Genomic DNA, 19,387 nt, shown 5'->3' with positions numbered 1-19,387 from the left:
TTGCATAGTCCATTAATTTGACAGTATATGCAATAAGAAAAATGAAAATAACAACGAAAGCATGACATGGTGGTTCATAATCTAATAGCTACTAATAATCTTAGCAACTATACATATTTTTCCTTTGTTGTATGGTAATGATTTCTTAACTTGTCCAAAATGTATCACAGTTCATAGGCAGAAGCCTGATCCAGCTTTTTGTTAGAAATTGCTCTTTTATTGAAATAACCATTGTAGTCCTGCACAGGTTTGAATTCCAGGATATTGTAAGGACTTGTAACTGAATGAACTAATTAACCACCAGATCTCTTTTATAAGCAAAAATTTATATATATATATGTGTGTGTGTGTGTGTGTGTGTGTGTGTTAGTTGACAATTGGCTGAACGTGAGCTAGCAGTGTACCCAGGAGGCCAAGGAGGCCAATGACATCCTGGCTTGTCAGACATAGAACTGACATTGTTCAGTCTGGAGAAAAGGAGTATCAGGGACCACCTTATCATCACACTCTACAACCACCTGAAAGGAAGTTGTGGTGAGGTGGGAGTCAGCTTCTTTTCCCAGGTAACAGTGATAGGACAAGAGGAATGAATGGCCTCAAGTTGCACCAGAGAAAGTTCAGGTTGGATCTTAAGAAAAAAATTTTCTCAGAAATCTGAGTGATGAGACATTGGCACAGGCTGCCCAGGGAGGTGGTGGAATCACTGTCCCTGGAGGTGTTAAAGAACTGTGTGGATATGGCACTGAGGAATGTGGTCAGTGGGCATGGTGAGGATGTGGTTGGATTAGATGATCTTAGTGGTTGTTTCCAACCTGAAGGATTTTATTATTCTGTATGAATCCTGAAGAGACTGGAAATAATGATAAAATATATATTTGTGCTGGAAAAGACAGTAAGTTATTAATGTGTACAGACTAATGAATGATAGAAAGACAACACAACAGGAGCTTGTGTTCATTTTTACTCCTAGTAAAAAAGAAGATAAATCATAAAAGCAATGATCAGTAATACTGGTAAAAAGAAGTGTGTTTTTTCATTTGATTAAATTGTCAGTCTACACTTGTGGAAAAATTGTGCAATTAGGTTGGCACATTTAGTAACAGTCAGAATTAGTATAGTGTTTTTAAAAGACAAGTTGTAACGATGTGCGTATGTACACACCATTACTGGTGGCTTACCTACTCTTTTAGCAGAATAGTGTACTACTACAAGGTTTCTAGTTTTTTGCTAAAATAAATTACACTGACTGTTACCAGGAACTGGATACCAGAGGAGATCACAAAACCTTATGCAGACAGATTCTGTTTCAAGTAATTAAGAGCTGAGTCTCCCCCTCACAATTATTATTTATATTATTTCATTCTGTAGTGGTTCCATATTTCATACTACTTAATATAACTTTCCATGTTAGCAGCAATTTTATTCCATATGCTCAAAGCTGAAATAACCAGCTTAGGTTTTATGAAAAAGCAGAGTTGTTTAAAAAATACTTTTTCTTTTCAGGTTTGAATTATTGGAGGTTTTGAGTTTCGATTCTGTAAGACGACGCATGAGTGTAATTGTCAAATCTTCAACAGGTAGGACTACCATGTTCTGTTTCCTGTTAGACGTATTTATCTCACTTAAATTTATTTCAAGTTTATCAGAGTGTTGATCATTCATGGTCTGTGTCCTTGTCTTTATAAAAAAAAGGGAAGGGGTATCAGCATGCATGCAAATGTTATTAAAACTATTGGAAGAAATACTTTTGCAAGGCTTATTAGTTTATAAAGGATAAAGGTATTTCTCGCTAATTTGAATTACCCATGCTGTTTCTTTCAGGTGATATATTTCTGTTTTGCAAGGGAGCAGATTCTTCCATATTTCCTAGAGTTAAAGAAGGCAAAATTGACCAAATACGATCCAGAGTTGAACGCAATGCAGTGGTAAGATTCCAGTGGGCATTACACTTTTATTGAACTGTTCACGTGCTATCAGTGTCAAAAACTTTAGTTCTCCTGATTGAAATCTGAGAGATTTGTCTTCCCAGGTATAGAGATTACTCTATACCAAAGTAAACACAGGCAGTATATACAGCAATGTTACTCCTTTATTTGAGGTTTTCCTCCATCTCATCTTCCAAATAGCAGTTCTGGTGTGATAGAAATGCGTTAAGCGTGTTATACCAGGGGCCATCAATTAACATTTTAGAATGCAATTTTAACAACTGCAGAAGTTTGAATTAACTTTTGAAGGAAGCAAAATGAAACTTCACTGAAAACCTCATTTGTGCTTTAAGACTTTAGCCTTAGTAATTTTGATTTCCTGCCTTTCCTTTATGAGCTCTGAAAAGAGAAAAGCCACTAGAGCACAATTTGGCAATAAGTATAGTTCTTATGGGGAAACAGTGTAGTGGTCATCCTTCTACTGATGTTTTTGCTTGTTTAAAATGAATTATGAGCTGTTTGACCATCTTTAGAAGAAATTCAGAACTTGGTTTTACTGGAAAAGTAATACAAGAACCATGTGGATGTGGTTAGGGACATGGTTAGTGGGCTTGGTGGGGATGGCTTGGTGGTTGGCCATTTTCGAGGTTTTAGAGGTCTTTGCCAACCTTATTGATTCCATGATTCTACTTGGAGTTGTGAATGTTGAATTTTGGTTTATGTCCAAAAATGCACAAAACTCACTGCATTGAAATATTACTGGTAGTCTTACAAATAGGGTAAAATTTACTGGTATCCAGTATGCAAACTGAAAACAAAGTACTACTGCAGATATAAGAAAAAAATGCATACAGCATTACTTGTTTTTGTTATGAAGAGAAACTTCAGAACTATTGGCTGAAGTGTTTTACTAACCTTTGCTATACAAAAGCATTGTCTTATAACTAGAAGTGAAGGAGGCCTCATGAAAGAAGTGTTCACGTGTCATAGCAATCCAGTGTCTATCAGCAGAGAAATCCATCTGTCTCTTCATTCTAGATAATTGGATATAGCACTGATACATACAGCTTCTGAAAGCTGAGCTTTCGGGAGCTTCTGAAAGAAGAGATAGGCAGAGAAGTGGTATCTGCCCTCATTAGTAGCAAGTCATGAAACTTCTTGAATTCTTTTCCTTCTTGCATTTGTAATAAGTAACCGTATAAAGACCTACAAGATTAATATTTATTAAGACAAAGCACCAGTTAAATGGTGTTAGGAGAAGTAATACATTTGAGATTGCAAAACCTCCTTTTTTGTTATTGCAGCTTTTTTTCCCTTACACAGTCTGTATACTTCTTTTTTTACATATCACCCTATCCAGAAGTTTGATCTCGTCTGAAACACCTACAACTGAATTCTATTTTTCACATGACTGAAATGGCACAGTTGGATTTTTACTTTCAGCCCTTACTGTGATGTGTTGTTCCTGTCCTTGTCCCTATTTCTGCTGTAACACAGCATCAAAATCAGATTTTGCACAGTTACTATTTATATCATTATTTCTTCTGACTCATCCTGCCCATTATAAAGATAGGAAAGGAAAGCTTCAGCGTGACCATTGTTTCCCTGGTAATCCCATACATACAGTTGGGTGGCTGAACTATTTCTTGTCTTGAGGACAGAAGTTCATTGCTCAGGTTGTAACAGCTTCCAGGGCAGCACAGAATCAAGCTGACCCTTGTTTTCTAGTCTATATTATCCAATACTCACTTTACTATAAAAGTAAGTGGTTGAACTCTTGTTAGTCGTAAAATCATTCAGATTTTTCAAATATTACAGCGTAAACAGCAGCAGGAGATCTAGGAATAGATTTATGAAATGCACATTGTTTCTTTCGATTACATTCTTTAGGAGGGACTGCGAACGCTGTGTGTTGCATATAAAAAGCTCACAGCAGAAGAGTATAGCAATGCACAGAAGATGCTGCAGAATGCGAAGTTGGCCCTCCAGGACCGAGAAAAGAAATTGGCAGAAGTGTATGAGAAGATAGAAAGAGATTTTATTTTACTTGGTGCTACAGCCGTTGAAGATCGGTTAGTACTTTTCTTAGACTGTGTTTGGAGATGTTTCCTTAGTCCAGTGTTCATAAATAAGAAAATGTCTGCTAGTGGAAATTGTGGAATGCTCTCTTGTAATTCTTTTTTTGTATTAGAGATACACCTCTCTGTTTGAATGAAGTTTGTACCCTTATCTTATTAAAATTAGACATGGTAACTTTAGCAATTTAGTAAGAATAGGTAAGCATACAAAGATCAGTGTGTTCAAGCAATTTACGCGCAGTTTGTGTAATACTTTATTGAGCAAACTGTAGGGAAAAGCTCTGGAGGAAATAACTGTGACATGGGAATTGAGGAAATAAAGGAAGAATCTTCATTATGTCTTAAATTAAAAGAAATGTCTATTAAAAATGGGAGGTGGCTTTAATAATTCAGTATACTTCATTATTTGATGTCATTAGCTGAAAGCACTAGAAGTGTTTTAAGTGAAGTACTTGTCTGGAGAATTAAGCATTGTGTCCTTTTGGCTACATAAACAAAAGATGAAACTTTGAACATTTAGAAAATGTCAAAATAAATCACTGATAATGTTCTGCTCCCCTAAGCATTTTAGATTCACACCTTGGGGAAAATTCTTGCATCTGATGTCTTTTATTGAATACTTCTATTATTTTTAATGGAAAGCTTTCCATTTCCTGTTTCTGAGTAATCCATGAGTATCTGTTGTCCATTGACTTCAACAGGCTACAAGAAAAAGCTGCTGACACAATTGAAGCACTCCAGAAAGCTGGAATTAAAGTTTGGGTTCTAACAGGAGACAAAATGGAGACTGCTGCAGCTACTTGCTATGCTTGCAAACTGTTCCGGAGAAATACACAAATACTTGAGCTAACCACAAAGAAAATTGAGGAGCAGAGTTTACATGATGTGCTTTTTGACCTAAGCAAAACTGTCCTAAGACACAGTGGCAGCTTAACCAGAGATAGCTTGTCAGGGTAAGACAAAAGTTGAATTTTCAAACCAAGAATACATTTCTGTGCATTTTGTAAATAATTAAATTGATCCAAAAACTTATGACTACCAATGTACCGTTTCAGTTTCTGTTAGTGTGAATTACTGTGCAGCAATTAAGTTTACTCTATATAGATTTAATTTTTTATGGTCATAGTTGGTTCTCTATCTCACTACTGGTGCTGCTTTACTGTTGAAAATACTGCAAAAATACTGATTATTGGTAAAACTGCTGGTAACATACTGTTTCTAGCTTTTAAAAAGGAAGCAGGCATGATTTATTTCTGTAATCAGAGATACTGTGTGATGCGACTTTCTTGCTAAATCCAAGTCCTCAGAGAGCTATGCTGTTTTGACCCTACTGCACAATTCTGGGAGAAGATTCTGCTGTATTTACAGACAGGGGACAGGCAACAGCACAGTACCAAGTCTTCTTTGTGCATACAAATGCCTAAAGTGCCCTAAGTAGAAAGGTAAATTGTACAGAAAATATCAAGTTTCTCCTCAAGGAAGGAGAGGAATTGCACATAGAAATGATTTTCTTGAAACATAGCATGAAAGAAGATAGAAAACAGCATTAAAAAGCAAAAACATTGGTATGATATGGAATAAGTTAGACTACTTGAAGCTTACTGGGAGATACACATTAATGAGTCTTTTATGAAACCTCTTTTCATATCGTGTAAAAACATAGAAATTAGACTCAAAAGCATCCATATCATCATGAAAAGTTGTTATTTGCCTTTGAGATGAGATTGTATGTATTTGCTTTGTTTTCAATATGGAACCACTTAGGCAAGTTCAGTTTATATGCATTTGAATAATAATAAATTAGTAGCAAAGGAGCAACAAGCTAGTAATGTGTTTGTGATACTTTAACAGAGAGGTTCTTAAACTCTTAGCCTGAAATTCAGGGCCAGAATATTTGTGTATTCGGTTAAATATGTCTCTTACATTTCACATTTAAGAATAACTTACTGATTATCTCCGTATCATCCATTCCACTTTCAGCTTACATTCTGCAAGTTTTACAGATTACTTTTAAATACGTTGAACTTCTTGTGGAGTACCAATTTGCAATAAAAGCTCATCAGAACCTCCTATGTTTGGCTCCAGAGGTGGAGAATGTGCAAAGATATTAATAGCAAGATTTTACCTAGGTGTTCAAATTCAAGTTGAAGACCTTTCACTGTAATTTTTTTTGACAATCGGTACATTGTCTAGACTTCAAAGTGATATATTTTTATTAGATATTGTGTTATACTAATGGTGTTGCCCTATTTGTTCCAGTGGTAAGAAAGTGCTGGAAAATATCTGTAACCTATTTTAAAATATAGTTTGCAATACTTTTCATTATTTGTCAAAAATAGCTTATGTTTTAGTAGGAAAGATGGAGTTGCTTAAAATATGTTAAAGGCTGTTAATAGATGCAGTGTTTTTTATTGGTCATGGTGAAATCATTTGTTGAAAACCCACACAGAGTAGTATTACCTTGCAGCACTGAAACTAGAGCTCAAACAAAAGGGAGTGTGTGTTTATACAACATTCACTGGTGGGCTTGAGCCTGAGGCTACTATGTAACTTTGGCAAGTGATAGGGAATTGTGAAATAATTAGGATGCTGCAGAAGCCTGTAGTGCAGCACTCGGTGTACAGCATCTCCCCCTGTTGTTCAGCGTATGTTTCAGTGCTGAACTGTGCTGCATGCAACCATGGCTACACTTCTGGCAATGCCCGAATTAGCTATCTTAAAGTTTACCCAGGTCTGCTTGTATCAGGCTTAGTCACTGTACTAAATGCAAAGCATTCTCCTGTAAATGAAAACAGTGGTCTTAACTCTTCAGGTCAGCTCTTCAGTGTTGCCTTCAAAGCATGGCATAAATGTGGTTTAAAATCTTTAAACGTAGACCTTTGAAAAACAATGCTATTTTCCTCATCAAAATAGATTTCAGAGCACCTGAAGCTTTTCATTTTTACTTTCTTCCCTGTCTTATGGAATACTGATGTTCTTTCTGCAATTCAGTTTACCTTACAGCAGTCTGTAAAGCCCTTTCAGACCAACTGATATTCACTGTTGAAGTCACTGAGACTTCAGATTGCTGTAATCAAACGGGTGCAGCACTGGATATGTTCAACATAAGCCCAAATTCTAAAATGTCATAAATAGCAGTGTTATATAAGGAATTTCATTTAAAATGTATTAATTATGGACTATTCTCCACTCATTATTTTTTCATTAGTTAATTTTCACAAAATAACTGTTGCCAAAATTAAAATACGTCTGAGAATTTTACAGTGACTCTTAGTTTATATTTTATCCCTGAACAGACTTTCTACTGATATGCAAGATTATGGTTTAATTATTGATGGAGCAGCTTTGTCATTAATAATGAAACCGAGACAAGATGGGAGCTCTGGTAACTACAGAGAGCTCTTTCTTGAAATTTGCAGGAACTGCAGTGCAGTGTTATGCTGTCGAATGGCACCTCTGCAAAAAGCACAGGTTCGTATTTCTTTTCGGGTGTAACATACGTATGTAAATATTGAAAGTTAAAACTCTGTACTGTTTATAATAACTTGAAATGTTAACATTTACGTTAGTATCTACTAAAATGGAAAAAGCAGTAAAAAAAATAAAAAATGAGCAGGGGAAATTTCTACTGGCAAGCAATTTAGATAATGGTATGCTAAAATAGCACCCAACTGCATTTGATTTATGTACATACCGTGCAAACTTTATTGTTGGTACACGTCATATTTAATGAATTGAACTAATTCCCTTCTCCTAATGTAACAGGCCTTCAGTTGTCTACTAACTGTTGATGCTGCAAGAACCCGGGTTATTTATGACTGTGGAGTGATACTAATTTTCTAATTTAATATAAGTGGGGAGCCACAAAAGAAGAATTCAGATAGAATAACATGTTAGATAACTAAGTACTTGCAGACTGTTGTATACTAATTTTTATCAAATAATTTTTTTTCATGTTTGTAGAAAAAGATTTTAATACAAAGACCCTCCTGTGATCTTAATGCCTAGTTGTTGGATCAGATAATAGTGCTTTTGTGTCCTTTAGAGAGCTTCTTACATAGCTGTTTTGGTCATTTTTATTTAATCGTACACACATGCAAAATTACCAGCCCATTGCAGACAAGAGTTTTTACCACTCATTTTTTTCCAGATTGTAAAATTGATTAAGCTATCAAAGGAGCATCCTATCACATTAGCAATTGGTGATGGAGCCAATGATGTCAGTATGATTCTAGAAGCACATGTTGGTATAGGTAAGTGTGCTTTTCAGAAAAAAACCTTTACTTCTTAAAAATAGGTGATCCCAATCAGATTCTGGTTTTTATAGGCAATTTTAGGGGGATTTTATGAGGTACAGTAGTGATCTCATAGAATACCAATGTTATAGCATTATTTTTCAGTTATTTCAAATAATTGCATCTTTCAAGTAGCTCTTCCATTATTAAACAGCTCCATCTCTTTTTTTTTTTTTTTAAAGGAATCATTGGCAAAGAAGGTCGTCAAGCAGCAAGAAACAGTGACTATGCAATTCCTAAGTTTAAACATTTGAAAAAAATGTTGCTTGTTCACGGGCATTTCTATTATGTTAGGATATCTGAACTTGTGCAATACTTCTTTTATAAGGTAGGGAAATGCTTATTGTAGTTATCTCAATTTCAAAAATTCCATTGGCAATATCTAACTATGTACGTATAGTTGGTACAAAACAAAGCAATAATTCCACAAAGAGATTTTCCTGACTGCCAACTACAAATTTGAAATAGGATTGTTGTTGTTAACCAGGTATTAAGGGGAATATCTTGTATAAGTGTATTCTGTAATCTGCAGTATGATTCAGTGTGAGGTTTGCCTTTCACTCTTACAAATTCCAACAGACTCTTTCTATATGTTTTCATTAACTTTCTAACTTCATTAACTGGATTTTCTCTACAGTGCCCTTTTAAATCAAGTTGCAAGTAGTACCTGAGAACTTAGTAGAACTAAATTTATATTGGTTTCTAAATTCATTGGAGTAGTGTGAGTGGAGGAAATTTATGATTTGCATTCTCTTTTTAGACAGTTTTATTAGGTCTCAATGTTGGAATCCAGTCTAAGTTCTTTCGGTAAGCAATGGAACATGATAGGAATTAACTATCAGAGGATTATTCAAGATCTTATTGCTTGACTATATGTATACCTAGGGAAAGATGAAGCTTAGGGTCACAGGTAGAAACATCTTAAAAGCTATCTTGCTGGAAACTGCTAAGCAGAAGATAAATATCCTTCCTTATCACAATTTGTGTTCTCCTGTGGACTGCATCTTGTTTTCCCTTCTCTAAACTGAGCTGTGCTCCTGGATCACAAATTCGTTGCCCTTGAATTTTGAAACTGTAATCCTATAAATTTTCTGTCAAAATGTTTTAAGTCTTTTTCTTAGCAGCAGTGCTGGTGAGATGGCATTGATATATAACGTATGCAGTTCTTTCTATTGTTCCTGCAGTGTTTACTGCATTTATCACTAATGTCATAAAAGTGTAATATGAGTAGCTTTAACGCTGAACAGCGTATGTATTAGTGCTTGTATTTCACTTCTAACCATGTCATTTTATTTTTCAGAATGTCTGCTTCATTTTTCCTCAGTTTTTATATCAGTTCTTCTGTGGGTTTTCACAACAGGTCAGTTATTTTTTTTTCCTCACTGCCGAATTTTCTCTTTGTCATTTTTTAAACAAAGGGAGCCTTTGAAACTGCGCCTGTCTGGGTGATAAAATTTCTAGGTTAGTTTGCACACTGTAGGAAGAGGAGTGTTATTTCTGCTTCGTATGATTTTTAGTGGCAGTTGAAATTACAGAAATTAGTGTGAGGAATAATCATAAAAACATTGTATTTTCAAAGTAAAAAAAAAAAAAAAAAGACAAGAAAACAAAGACATTGCAAGTGTTTGCTATTAAAGCATTTATTGATGAAAATTAGGTTGTAAGATTTCCTGTTCTTGAGTACAAAGTACAATTCTGAGTCAAAAAGGGGTACATGACAGCAATTTTTAAGCATAAAAGACCACCTTTTGCATAATTAAAGAGCCCTTATAAGGGTTTAATGTAATAAGTTCAAGTTCTAGTTACAGTGGTAATCCATACATGGAAAAATAGTTCAGAGAGGTGAAGAAACAATGGTAATATTGGGCTATTTCTCTGTGCAGCTCATTTCAGTCACCCGCAGCTGAAGAATCTCTGGAATACTTCCCCCCTCTTTTAGTTGATCTTTTTTCCTCCAGATGAATGGAGTTCAAAGGCACAGTTAGATCTTAAATCAGTAAGCAGCTGTTATGGGGCATTTGCCTCCTTTGTTAAGGGGTTTACTAACGTTTTCTGAAGAAGTTGACTCATGCATTTCAAATCAAGTGCAGTGCTGTGGATTGTTTTACAATTATAACTCATTGTGTTCTTTTCCACCGACAGCCTTTGTATGATACTGCGTATCTAACACTGTACAATATCAGCTTCACTTCCCTTCCTATCCTCTTGTACAGTCTAATGGAACAACATGTCAGTGCAGACACACTCAAGAGAGAGCCTTCCCTGTACAGGTAAACTTAATACATCAGTCCTTGAAGTTTGACTGTTCAGTTGTGGAATCTTTTGATGTTATAACCAAAATCTTCGGGATTTCTGTACCGTGAGGCACAACTGAACATCACACACACTGCAGTGAAAGTGTTGAAAAACACACACATGGCATGTAAACTGTTGCAACATGCATGCATTTTAACATGAATATTTACATACTGCAAGTCACTCCATTCATTTGTTACATTAGTGAGAGTATAATAGAAATTATTGTTTTGCAAATCAAATTATGATTTATTTTGGTTTCCTCCAACCATGAGGAGTAGATTTTTTTATAATAAAGAGGAGTCATAGCATATACATTTTTATATTATTCTGAAAGAAGACTGAGTGCTAGTGTGTTATATCATAGGTTAGATTCTGTGTTGTGTCCAAGACAGTCCTCTGCATATTGTTTACTCCCTTCTGGGCATTAAAACTGTGACTGTTTTAGATTCTTAGCCACTTGAAATGCACTCCCTGCCAATAAACTGCATGTAATTATCTAAATCTTCCAGAAACACTGCCAGTTTTTTATTCTCGTGGCTGTAAAACCAGTACATTTTAGAGAGTGGTAACAATAGATAATCAAAGTGCAAGCATTTCTGGAGGAAGGTAATACATGGCCAAAAGGTGATCAGTGTGTAGACACTGTTTAGCCATGAAATAGAAGAGAAACACACGATACTACTGATGAAACCAAAAACCCTCCATTTTTCTTTTCTCCTTTATATTTTAAATGTTCTGTTTAGAAATGGTCATTCAGAAGATTTTTTTTTTTTAATTAACAGGTTATTTGGTCAAAAACCAAATTTTTTAGTTTTTTGATATCTAACAGAGTCTATGCTAAGCTGTTTTGGGCATAGCACAGTTGTTTGGGCCTGATAAGGCTACTGTTAGCCATATATGGTTTTGGACCATATATTTCTAATCTACTGGGTTAATGTGCAGTGGCAAATGAATTAATCTAGTTATCAGATACGGTTTTTAAACATATGTAGTGAATGGGTTGGTTAATAGTATTGCTAGCTACTCTGTGAGATGCCTGTAATTCTGGGTTTTCATGTAACCGATTTGTTTATATATCAGAAGTATGCTCTGATGTGTCTTATGGTAAATGGCAAGTTGACATATAGTCTTTCTGTGTGCAAGAACTCATTTGAACTATTTAAGTTTTTCTGCAGTAACAAAATAAACAGCAGTGAACAGTTTTGCCCAATTCATGTAATCTTCATGAGAAAACATCTAAGAAATGCAATTTGACCTGAAGGTTCACCCTAATTGCAAAATCATTCTTTTGCACGTTCCACATAAAACTAGTATATTGTTTTGTTGCAACATTCTGTGTAGAAGTTCCCAATGGGAAACACAGCAAAGTCTCCAGAGACCTCTAGTGCAGTTCTGCAATCCAGAGACCTCTAGTGCAATCCAGCAATCCAGGCTGGATTGTCATATGCACAGCAGATTCTGTAAAAAAATGATACCATGATACAAAAAAAAACAAAGAAAGAAAAGAAAAGTAAATGGGTGTAGCTCAGGAGGGTTGCGGATGGAATAAGCAAACTACGAGCAGCATCTTAAAGGGTTCGGTAAAAGATGAGTTAAGCAAATAAAGAGGAAATATTCAGGAAGGATTTGGGTATGGAGTGACAGGCAGTTGTCATATAGAGAGGTGATGGTTTTCATGAGATCTCTCACAGGTTTTTGAAAGAAAAACAATTTTGCTATCATTTCTGTGAGCTTTTAATAACATTCTAATGTAAATGCATATATCTTGTTTTACACAGAGATGTTGCCAAGAATGCTTTGTTGCGCTGGCGTGCATTTATTTATTGGACATTCCTAGGAGTGTTTGATGCTGTGGTATTTTTCTTTGGTGCCTATTTCTTGTTTGACAACACAATTGTGACCAGCAATGGACAGGTTAGTGTTGGATTTGGTCAGTCAGTAGCAGGTAATTTTTTAACATCAAGTGTGTTCTGTCATCATGCACAGTCTTAATCATTCTCTTTAAGATTTCCCAAACAGATGATGGGTGTTTTATGAATTATGGTTACCTGTTTAGCCAAATCTGTATTATTTAATGAGCATTCTGTATATCAGTAAATGGAGGCATGGGACTCGATGCAGCTTAGGAAAAAACTTACAAAGTTGAAGAATTTCTTCAGAATTTACGAAGTCGTCTTTTTGTTCTGTGCTTAACACACATCTGATGAATATCTGATTAATGTATCAAAAGTCTCTTGGTAGAGCAGTTATGAATGATCAGAAAAGAACTGAGGTATACCAAGCTTTTAAATATTTTAATTGATTTTTACATAATGGCAATTTAAAATAATCTCTCTGTATATGCTTTGCTGTCACACGAATTCAAGTTTTAGGAACCTTTTTGCATTTTATTTATTTTACCCATTGATATGTTGGTCTATTTTATTTGTGTGCTTTTTTTTTTTTCTTTTTGCTACTTGCTTCTCTTCCTATCCTCAGCTAATGACAACCAACACTCACATGGTAAGACTATTGTGGATTTGTCATGATATCCATTTCTTTCACTGTTCTTTAATTAAACTGTTAATTAAAGAGCAGTTAACTATTTCTTATAACTTTCACAGTATTACTTAAATAGAAATGCTCTTTTCATCACTACCTCACAAGTATTTAAAATACTTGTAAAAGAAATTCTGTAGAGTACAAGGTGTATTAAAGTATACAAGACATAGTGAAGAGCCAAGAACTTTCAAAAATACACAGGCTTTTTGCTTCCTTGCATTTTGTTATTTTGTTCTATACTTTTCTGTAGCCTGTATTTTGTTGCTGACTCTTTGCTATAGAAAATTTATTGCAGTTTATGCTATAAAATGTTTGAACAGTTTTAGAAAAGACCCTCAAAGTGAAAGAGAAAATAAACAGCACAATTTGTTGCCTATGTATGACACACACATTTGCTTGGAAAGCAATATTCAAATTCCATAAAATACCATCGTTGTGGCATTTGTCAGTGAGTGGAAGAACATCTGCTAAGGAAGACAGCTCTTGTAAGGACTGGATGGCTTTCCATTAGGCATAGCTGTACCCTGCAGCACTTCTTTTTTTGATCCCATTATGTTCACTTAGTTGTTCGAATCTGTATCAGCTCATATTTATAGTCCTGAAAATTAGACTTCTCATGTGTACAGAATTTTGTATATGATTTTTATTCCAGATGCTCTGGTAGAGTTCGTTTTTGGAATTTTAATCTATTTCTGTTGTGTGTACTAAATCAAGTTCTTCTCAGTGAAGAAGCATCAACACTTAATTGCAAATTTTCAGTGTGTGTGTCTAGAATTAGATACCCATGTTCATATTTGATGGGGAAATTATTTGCTTGATGAGAGTTTCTGGCTCCTGAGTGTCACAGTGGATTAGACAATTTGATATCGTTCAGCATGCTTGTTTGTATGCATAAAATGTACAGATTTTCAGTTGTAGTTTTACATTTAAAGGCTCCAGAATTGTAGTGTTCGGTAAGAGTCAGAGATGCAATGTGAGTTCGTACACACTTGAATGCTAGTTGATGGTTATTTCCAAGTATTTAAATTGTGCTCACGTCTGGAAGATGTCAGTACAACACTGGAAGATTTGAAATGTTTACTGCAATAATGTCTTATTATGAAACTGGCAATGGAAGTAAATATGAAAGGGAATAAAAAGAACTTAATATTATAAGTGATACCAGATGATTAAGGTTAGATTCCAAAGTGTTAAAGTGGTTTCTGAAGCAAACAAACAAAAAAATCAAGTCTTCCTTTCCTCCAAAAATGAATTACAGCATTTTTGCAAAGCTAGTAAAAAGTTAATGTCTTTTACTTCAGTTGCCCCCAGTATCACAGTAAAATTTAAATACTCCTCAGTTTACTTCCAAACATCATTCCTCTAGAATGTTTCTCAATAAAAGCATGTTTGACATTGTTTGCATTCTGTACAGTAATGCTGCTAGAATACTGAAAAGTATACTTTCAATCACTGAAATCGACTCCGTAAATGTGTGCCTCAGTTATTTCCTGGTAAACAAAACTAAGATGCCAAAGATTTAGCTCTTTATTACTTTGTGTTGATACTTTTTGTATTAAGTTCCAATTTGGATATGGCATTGCTGGTGTTGCAAAACCATATAGTCAGAGGCCAACTACACAAGGAAAGAAGGAAGAAAAGAAGGCACTAGCAGTGATTGCAAATTATGAATGTCATCTTAGTTTTACTCATATAAAAATATTTGCTGTGATTTTTTTGCATCTTATCGTTTGATGTAGATGGGTTTAAATATAATTATTAAGTTGGGTTCAGAGATAGGTAGGAAAAACTGTGTTAAAGGGATTAACAGAGTCGGAAAAAAATAAAACAGGAATGGAAATGAGTGATGAACTGGAATGTGGAAGATACAACAAATGCAATTGCAGAAGGAGGGGGGGGATCTTGGATAGGCTGGGAGCAGAGCGCACAAAATATTTGTTAATAAACTGCTCATTAACAGACTTACAAAAGAATGATTGAGAACCTGAAGTGACAAATAGTATCTTGAGATATATTCAGTGCTGAAAATTCTGTCATTTTGGGGGCACATTCTTTCCCATATTGCTCTGCTTGCTTTTCCTTTGTGCCGAATTAGCAGATTGTTGGTATCTGCTATCTCTGTGCTATGGCCTCATTTCCTTAGCCAAAAACATGGATAGATGAGGTGTTAGGTTGTAGCGCAGTGCTTCCCATGTAGACTGATGAACAGAGACAAGGAAGGTTTTCCTGTTATTTTCCTCATCTACCAGCTTTTACTGGAAATACGGACACATCTGTTCAGTGTGCAGAAACTTAGACTGACGCTACGCACTCCAAGAGATGCCAGATACAGCATGAGAGTACTGTAAAGTTTCACTGCAAGGGAAATCCAGTAAATGTTGGTGTAATTTCAGTTTCCTGAAGCAGATTCCTGCCTGGTATTAGCTACACATACATTTTTAGGGCACACGTAATTATGCAGCGTGGACGTGACCCCACTAAAACATTGGTTAGATATCTTAGTAAAACTCAGTTCAAAATACTGAAGGTTTTCTGCTCTGTACACTTGGTTACACATTCAGAAATTTTGAAGTAATTAAATGATTGTTCAGGCAAATGAATATTTAGGTCAGTTATGTGTTTATTTTTTAAACAATTTTTTGTTCTCACTGGATCAGATCATCTCAACCAAGTTTCCTGCAGATTTCTGTCATATGGCTGGCTATGATGTCCATTCAGAGTTTTTCCCAAGGCAGGGCATTTGTATGATTGTTTGCCGTATGGATCTCCTGTCATCTGTTGTAAAATGAGCTCATATATAATAATGTAGGTGGGAAGGGACCCAGAGGTGATCCAGTTTGGCTCCCTACTTTATGAGGCGCTAAGTAGAATCAAGTTGCTGAAGGTCTTGTCCATTCTTTTTCAAGTTTTGAATATCCCTCAGGATGGAGATTTCATAATCTTCCTGGGCAGGCTGTTCTAATGTTTTTTCTGCCTTCATGCTGAAAACATTTCTCCTAAGACCTAAGCAGGACTTTTCTTGTTACTTAGGACAATTATGTCCTGAGTAGACAGGCAGAATCACTTCCCTTTACCTGCTAATAGCATCCTTGTTAATATTTTATGAGGTTGGCCTTTACACCAGCACACTCAACTCAGGTTCAACTTATTCACCCCAACTAAGTCTCTTAAGTCCTTTCCAGTAAAATTGCTTTCTAGGCAGTTGGCCCCAATATGCATTGGTGCATAGAATTGTTCTGTTCCTGGTGCAGAATCCTGCATTTGCTGAACTTTTTGAGATTAGTCAGTCCATTTCACCAAACAGTTGATGTTCATCTCAATAGAATCCTTGCTTTCAGATTATCAGCTGCTTCTCAATTGGATATCATTTGCAAATTTGTTGAGGGTATGTTCTGCTCCATTGCTCAGACTGTTCATGAGGTTAAACAGTTTGGTCTGTGACAACTCCTGGAGAACATCACCAGTAACTAGCCTCCAGTTACTTCATACTGCTACTGACATCTCTTTGGAGTCTGGTTGTCCAGCCAGTTTTTTGTTCATACTGCCTCACAGACTTTCACTCTTACTGCTCTCCAACCAACTGCCTGCCCAGTCATTTTTTCATAGAAAGCAAACTGGTTGATCAGGTGTGATTTGTTCATGGTAAATCATGCTGAATAGTCACGATTTTTTTTATTTATTTATTATTTGTATTTTTATATTTGTACTTTACATACATGGGATGGAATCTAACAGTACATTATCTTTACAGGGATCAAGGCGATCCCGACAAGCATATAATGTCCCAGGTTCTCTCCTTGCCCTCTTGTTAAAGATGGGCTTTGGGGCCTTTATCCATTATTCATTTGCCTCCCCCTGTCACAGGGATTTTTCGTGGATGATGAACAGTTGACTTGCAATCACATGGGCCAGCTCTTTCACCACATTTGGGCAAATCCCATGCAGTGTGTAGTATATGTATACACGAGGGCAGGAAAACAGAAAAATTATCAGTGGATAGATCATCTAAGAATTCGGTGTTGCTTGATTGTCAATTCCTGGTATCTTTGTAATAGTAAGACATAGCTTTAAGACTGGACAATTCTGGAAATTCTGTTTATTCTTTTTATTTCTTTTGTCCAGTTTATTCTGGACAATTCATGAAGCAATGGAAGATATTACCTGTTATAACTGCCTTGGACCATTTTTTTTTAGATGTTTGGAAACTGGACCTTTGGAACACTGGTGTTCACTGTGCTTGTATTTACGGTTACACTGAAGGTAAGATATGCTGTGTTTTATCCACTGAAACTTTCTTAGAGCTTGTTTTCTCATTGCTGCTTGCTAATACCACTTTCTCTCTACAACCATACATTGTAGGATATTAGTTTAAATACAGTTTTTGCAATCTACAGCTTCTTAACTGCGCCCAAAATTTAAGAAAAATAAATAAAAATAAAAACAAACTTTTTCCAGCTACTTCTGTGTAGAATTCTTACCTTTTTTTCAAAAGGTGTCATTTTAGTTTGACTTTTACAGAATATTTTGTTGCTTGTAAATAGTAGTAATGCAATATAATGCATTGTTCTTTTCAGCTTGCACTAGATACACACTATTGGACGTGGATAAATCACTTCATGATCTGGGGATCACTGCTATTCTACATTGTCTTTTCTCTGCTCTGGGGAGGAATTATTTGGTATGAATCCTAATATAAATTGCATTGCAAATGTTATTTCAGAAACATAAACGTGTCATACATTTCATGTTTTTTCCCCACAAATAACTCAATTTAGCTTTTATATATTGCAGAACTTTCAATTGCAGTCACGTTTTACATGTGTCAGTAATCATAATTACAGAATGCTGAGCTCTTCTTTCACTGTAAAGCTTTAAAAAATATTACAGTATGAGGAGAAGAATATCAGACCTCAGACTGCCAGTAAAACTGTCTCCATCAAAAATAGTCCAAGGGTTTGTTCATGTAGCTGAGGCTGTCTATCTGAGGTACAATTTCAGAGTAGGTCAGGTCTGTGTTGCCTGGGGATTAGCCACCTGCATAGCAGCTTGTCTTGGAGTGAGGTAGCTGTAGCAGTCTATGTTAGAGCCAGGGAGTGGAACTCACACCGAAGTTGTGTCCATCAGGAGTCCTGTGTATGAGATCAGACTTTTTTTTATCTTTGCAAGGGAGAGGCAGCTTGGGAGAAAGGACAGCCTGATATTTCCTACACCCTGACAGGCAAGAGGGAAGCAACTCTGTAGTCTGTGAATGTTTAGATGTCCTTTTGGGAATACTGGTATGGATAAATCCTAACAAACTGGGAAGTTAAACCTTCAGTATTTTATCATTTTTGTAACTTCTATGTTTAACAGTGCCAGTCTTTTCTGTCTAATGTGTACTGAAGTGTAATATCTAACTTTTTTTCTTGCCAGGCCTTTTCTCAATTATCAGAGGATGTATTATGTGTTCATGCAAATGCTGTCTAGTGGTCCTGCATGGCTGGGTATAATTCTGCTCATAACTGTTAGCCTTCTTCCAGATGTTCTCAAGAAGGTCTTATGCAGACAGTTGTGGCCTACAGCAACAGAAAGAATCCAGGTAAAAATATTTTTCCATGTAATTAGTTTTTGATGTCACAAGTTTCTAATAATTAGACCTTTCTCAAGTTTAGAGATAAGATTTGAATAGAGGTTCCCCATCTCTGTGTATATCATTGGTTTTGTATACCAGCCACTTCTTTCACCAGCCAGCATGCTGAAAGAAGCTGCGTACCATTTATAGAGTGGTAAATACTTGAATTAAATACTTTTGGTGATTGATACATTCCAATATCAGCAGCCAGTGGGAAATCAGTTGATAAGGATGGTGGGAGATAGCTCTATGGTTCAACATGATTCTCGATTTGAGGAAATGAGTACAAGGAGCTTGGGATCTCAGTGAGCATAGACAAGGGACGCTTATATCAGCCTGTACAGCAGTTATTCCTGCTGTCATGAAGTTATATTCACAGGTACTGCCCACACCCCTGAGTTGAGGTAATTATATTTTAAAGCAAGGAAATACATCTGTAGTCATTTTACGTCATTAAGGAAACTCTAATACAGACGTTTTAGCATTTACTGTGCAAGCTGAATGTAGTTATTTAAAATGGAAAAGCAGCTAAAATAAGCTATGTTCAGAACCTGTAGGAAGGGAGCAAGCCATAATGTTGAAGATCCCTTTAAAGTAGGGTTTGCACAAACAGTTAAAGCTCTATACCAACACACTCTA

The 19,387-nt window shown here is 35.8% G+C and overlaps 1 protein-coding gene across 4 annotated transcripts in view; it reads left to right on the top strand.

Annotated features, from left to right (window-relative positions):
- The window catches only part of ATP11A (ATPase phospholipid transporting 11A), a 122,354-nt gene that overhangs the window by 92,712 nt on the left and 10,255 nt on the right, over positions 1-19,387 (top strand). For all 4 annotated transcript variants that reach the window (XM_042810419.1, XM_042810416.1, XM_042810417.1 and 1 more), the window contains exons 16-28: positions 1,504-1,577; positions 1,822-1,925; positions 3,816-3,997; positions 4,705-4,956; positions 7,300-7,474; positions 8,154-8,256; positions 8,481-8,626; positions 9,599-9,658; positions 10,441-10,568; positions 12,375-12,510; positions 17,332-17,397; positions 17,712-17,815; positions 18,550-18,715. In XM_042810419.1, the coding sequence (XP_042666353.1) occupies positions 1,504-1,577; positions 1,822-1,925; positions 3,816-3,997; positions 4,705-4,956; positions 7,300-7,474; positions 8,154-8,256; positions 8,481-8,626; positions 9,599-9,658; positions 10,441-10,568; positions 12,375-12,510; positions 17,332-17,397; positions 17,712-17,815; positions 18,550-18,715 (1,696 nt within the window). The remainder of the gene's footprint in view (positions 1-1,503; positions 1,578-1,821; positions 1,926-3,815; positions 3,998-4,704; positions 4,957-7,299; positions 7,475-8,153; positions 8,257-8,480; positions 8,627-9,598; positions 9,659-10,440; positions 10,569-12,374; positions 12,511-17,331; positions 17,398-17,711; positions 17,816-18,549; positions 18,716-19,387) is intronic.

Source organism: Centrocercus urophasianus, unplaced genomic scaffold (assembly GCF_019232065.1).
Source record: "Centrocercus urophasianus isolate 14NV4802_14NV808 unplaced genomic scaffold, USGS_Curo_1.0 seq_12, whole genome shotgun sequence".
NCBI lineage: Eukaryota > Metazoa > Chordata > Aves > Galliformes > Phasianidae > Centrocercus > Centrocercus urophasianus.
Note: the sequence above shows the minus strand (reverse complement) of the source record. Positions and strands in the feature narration are given on the sequence as shown.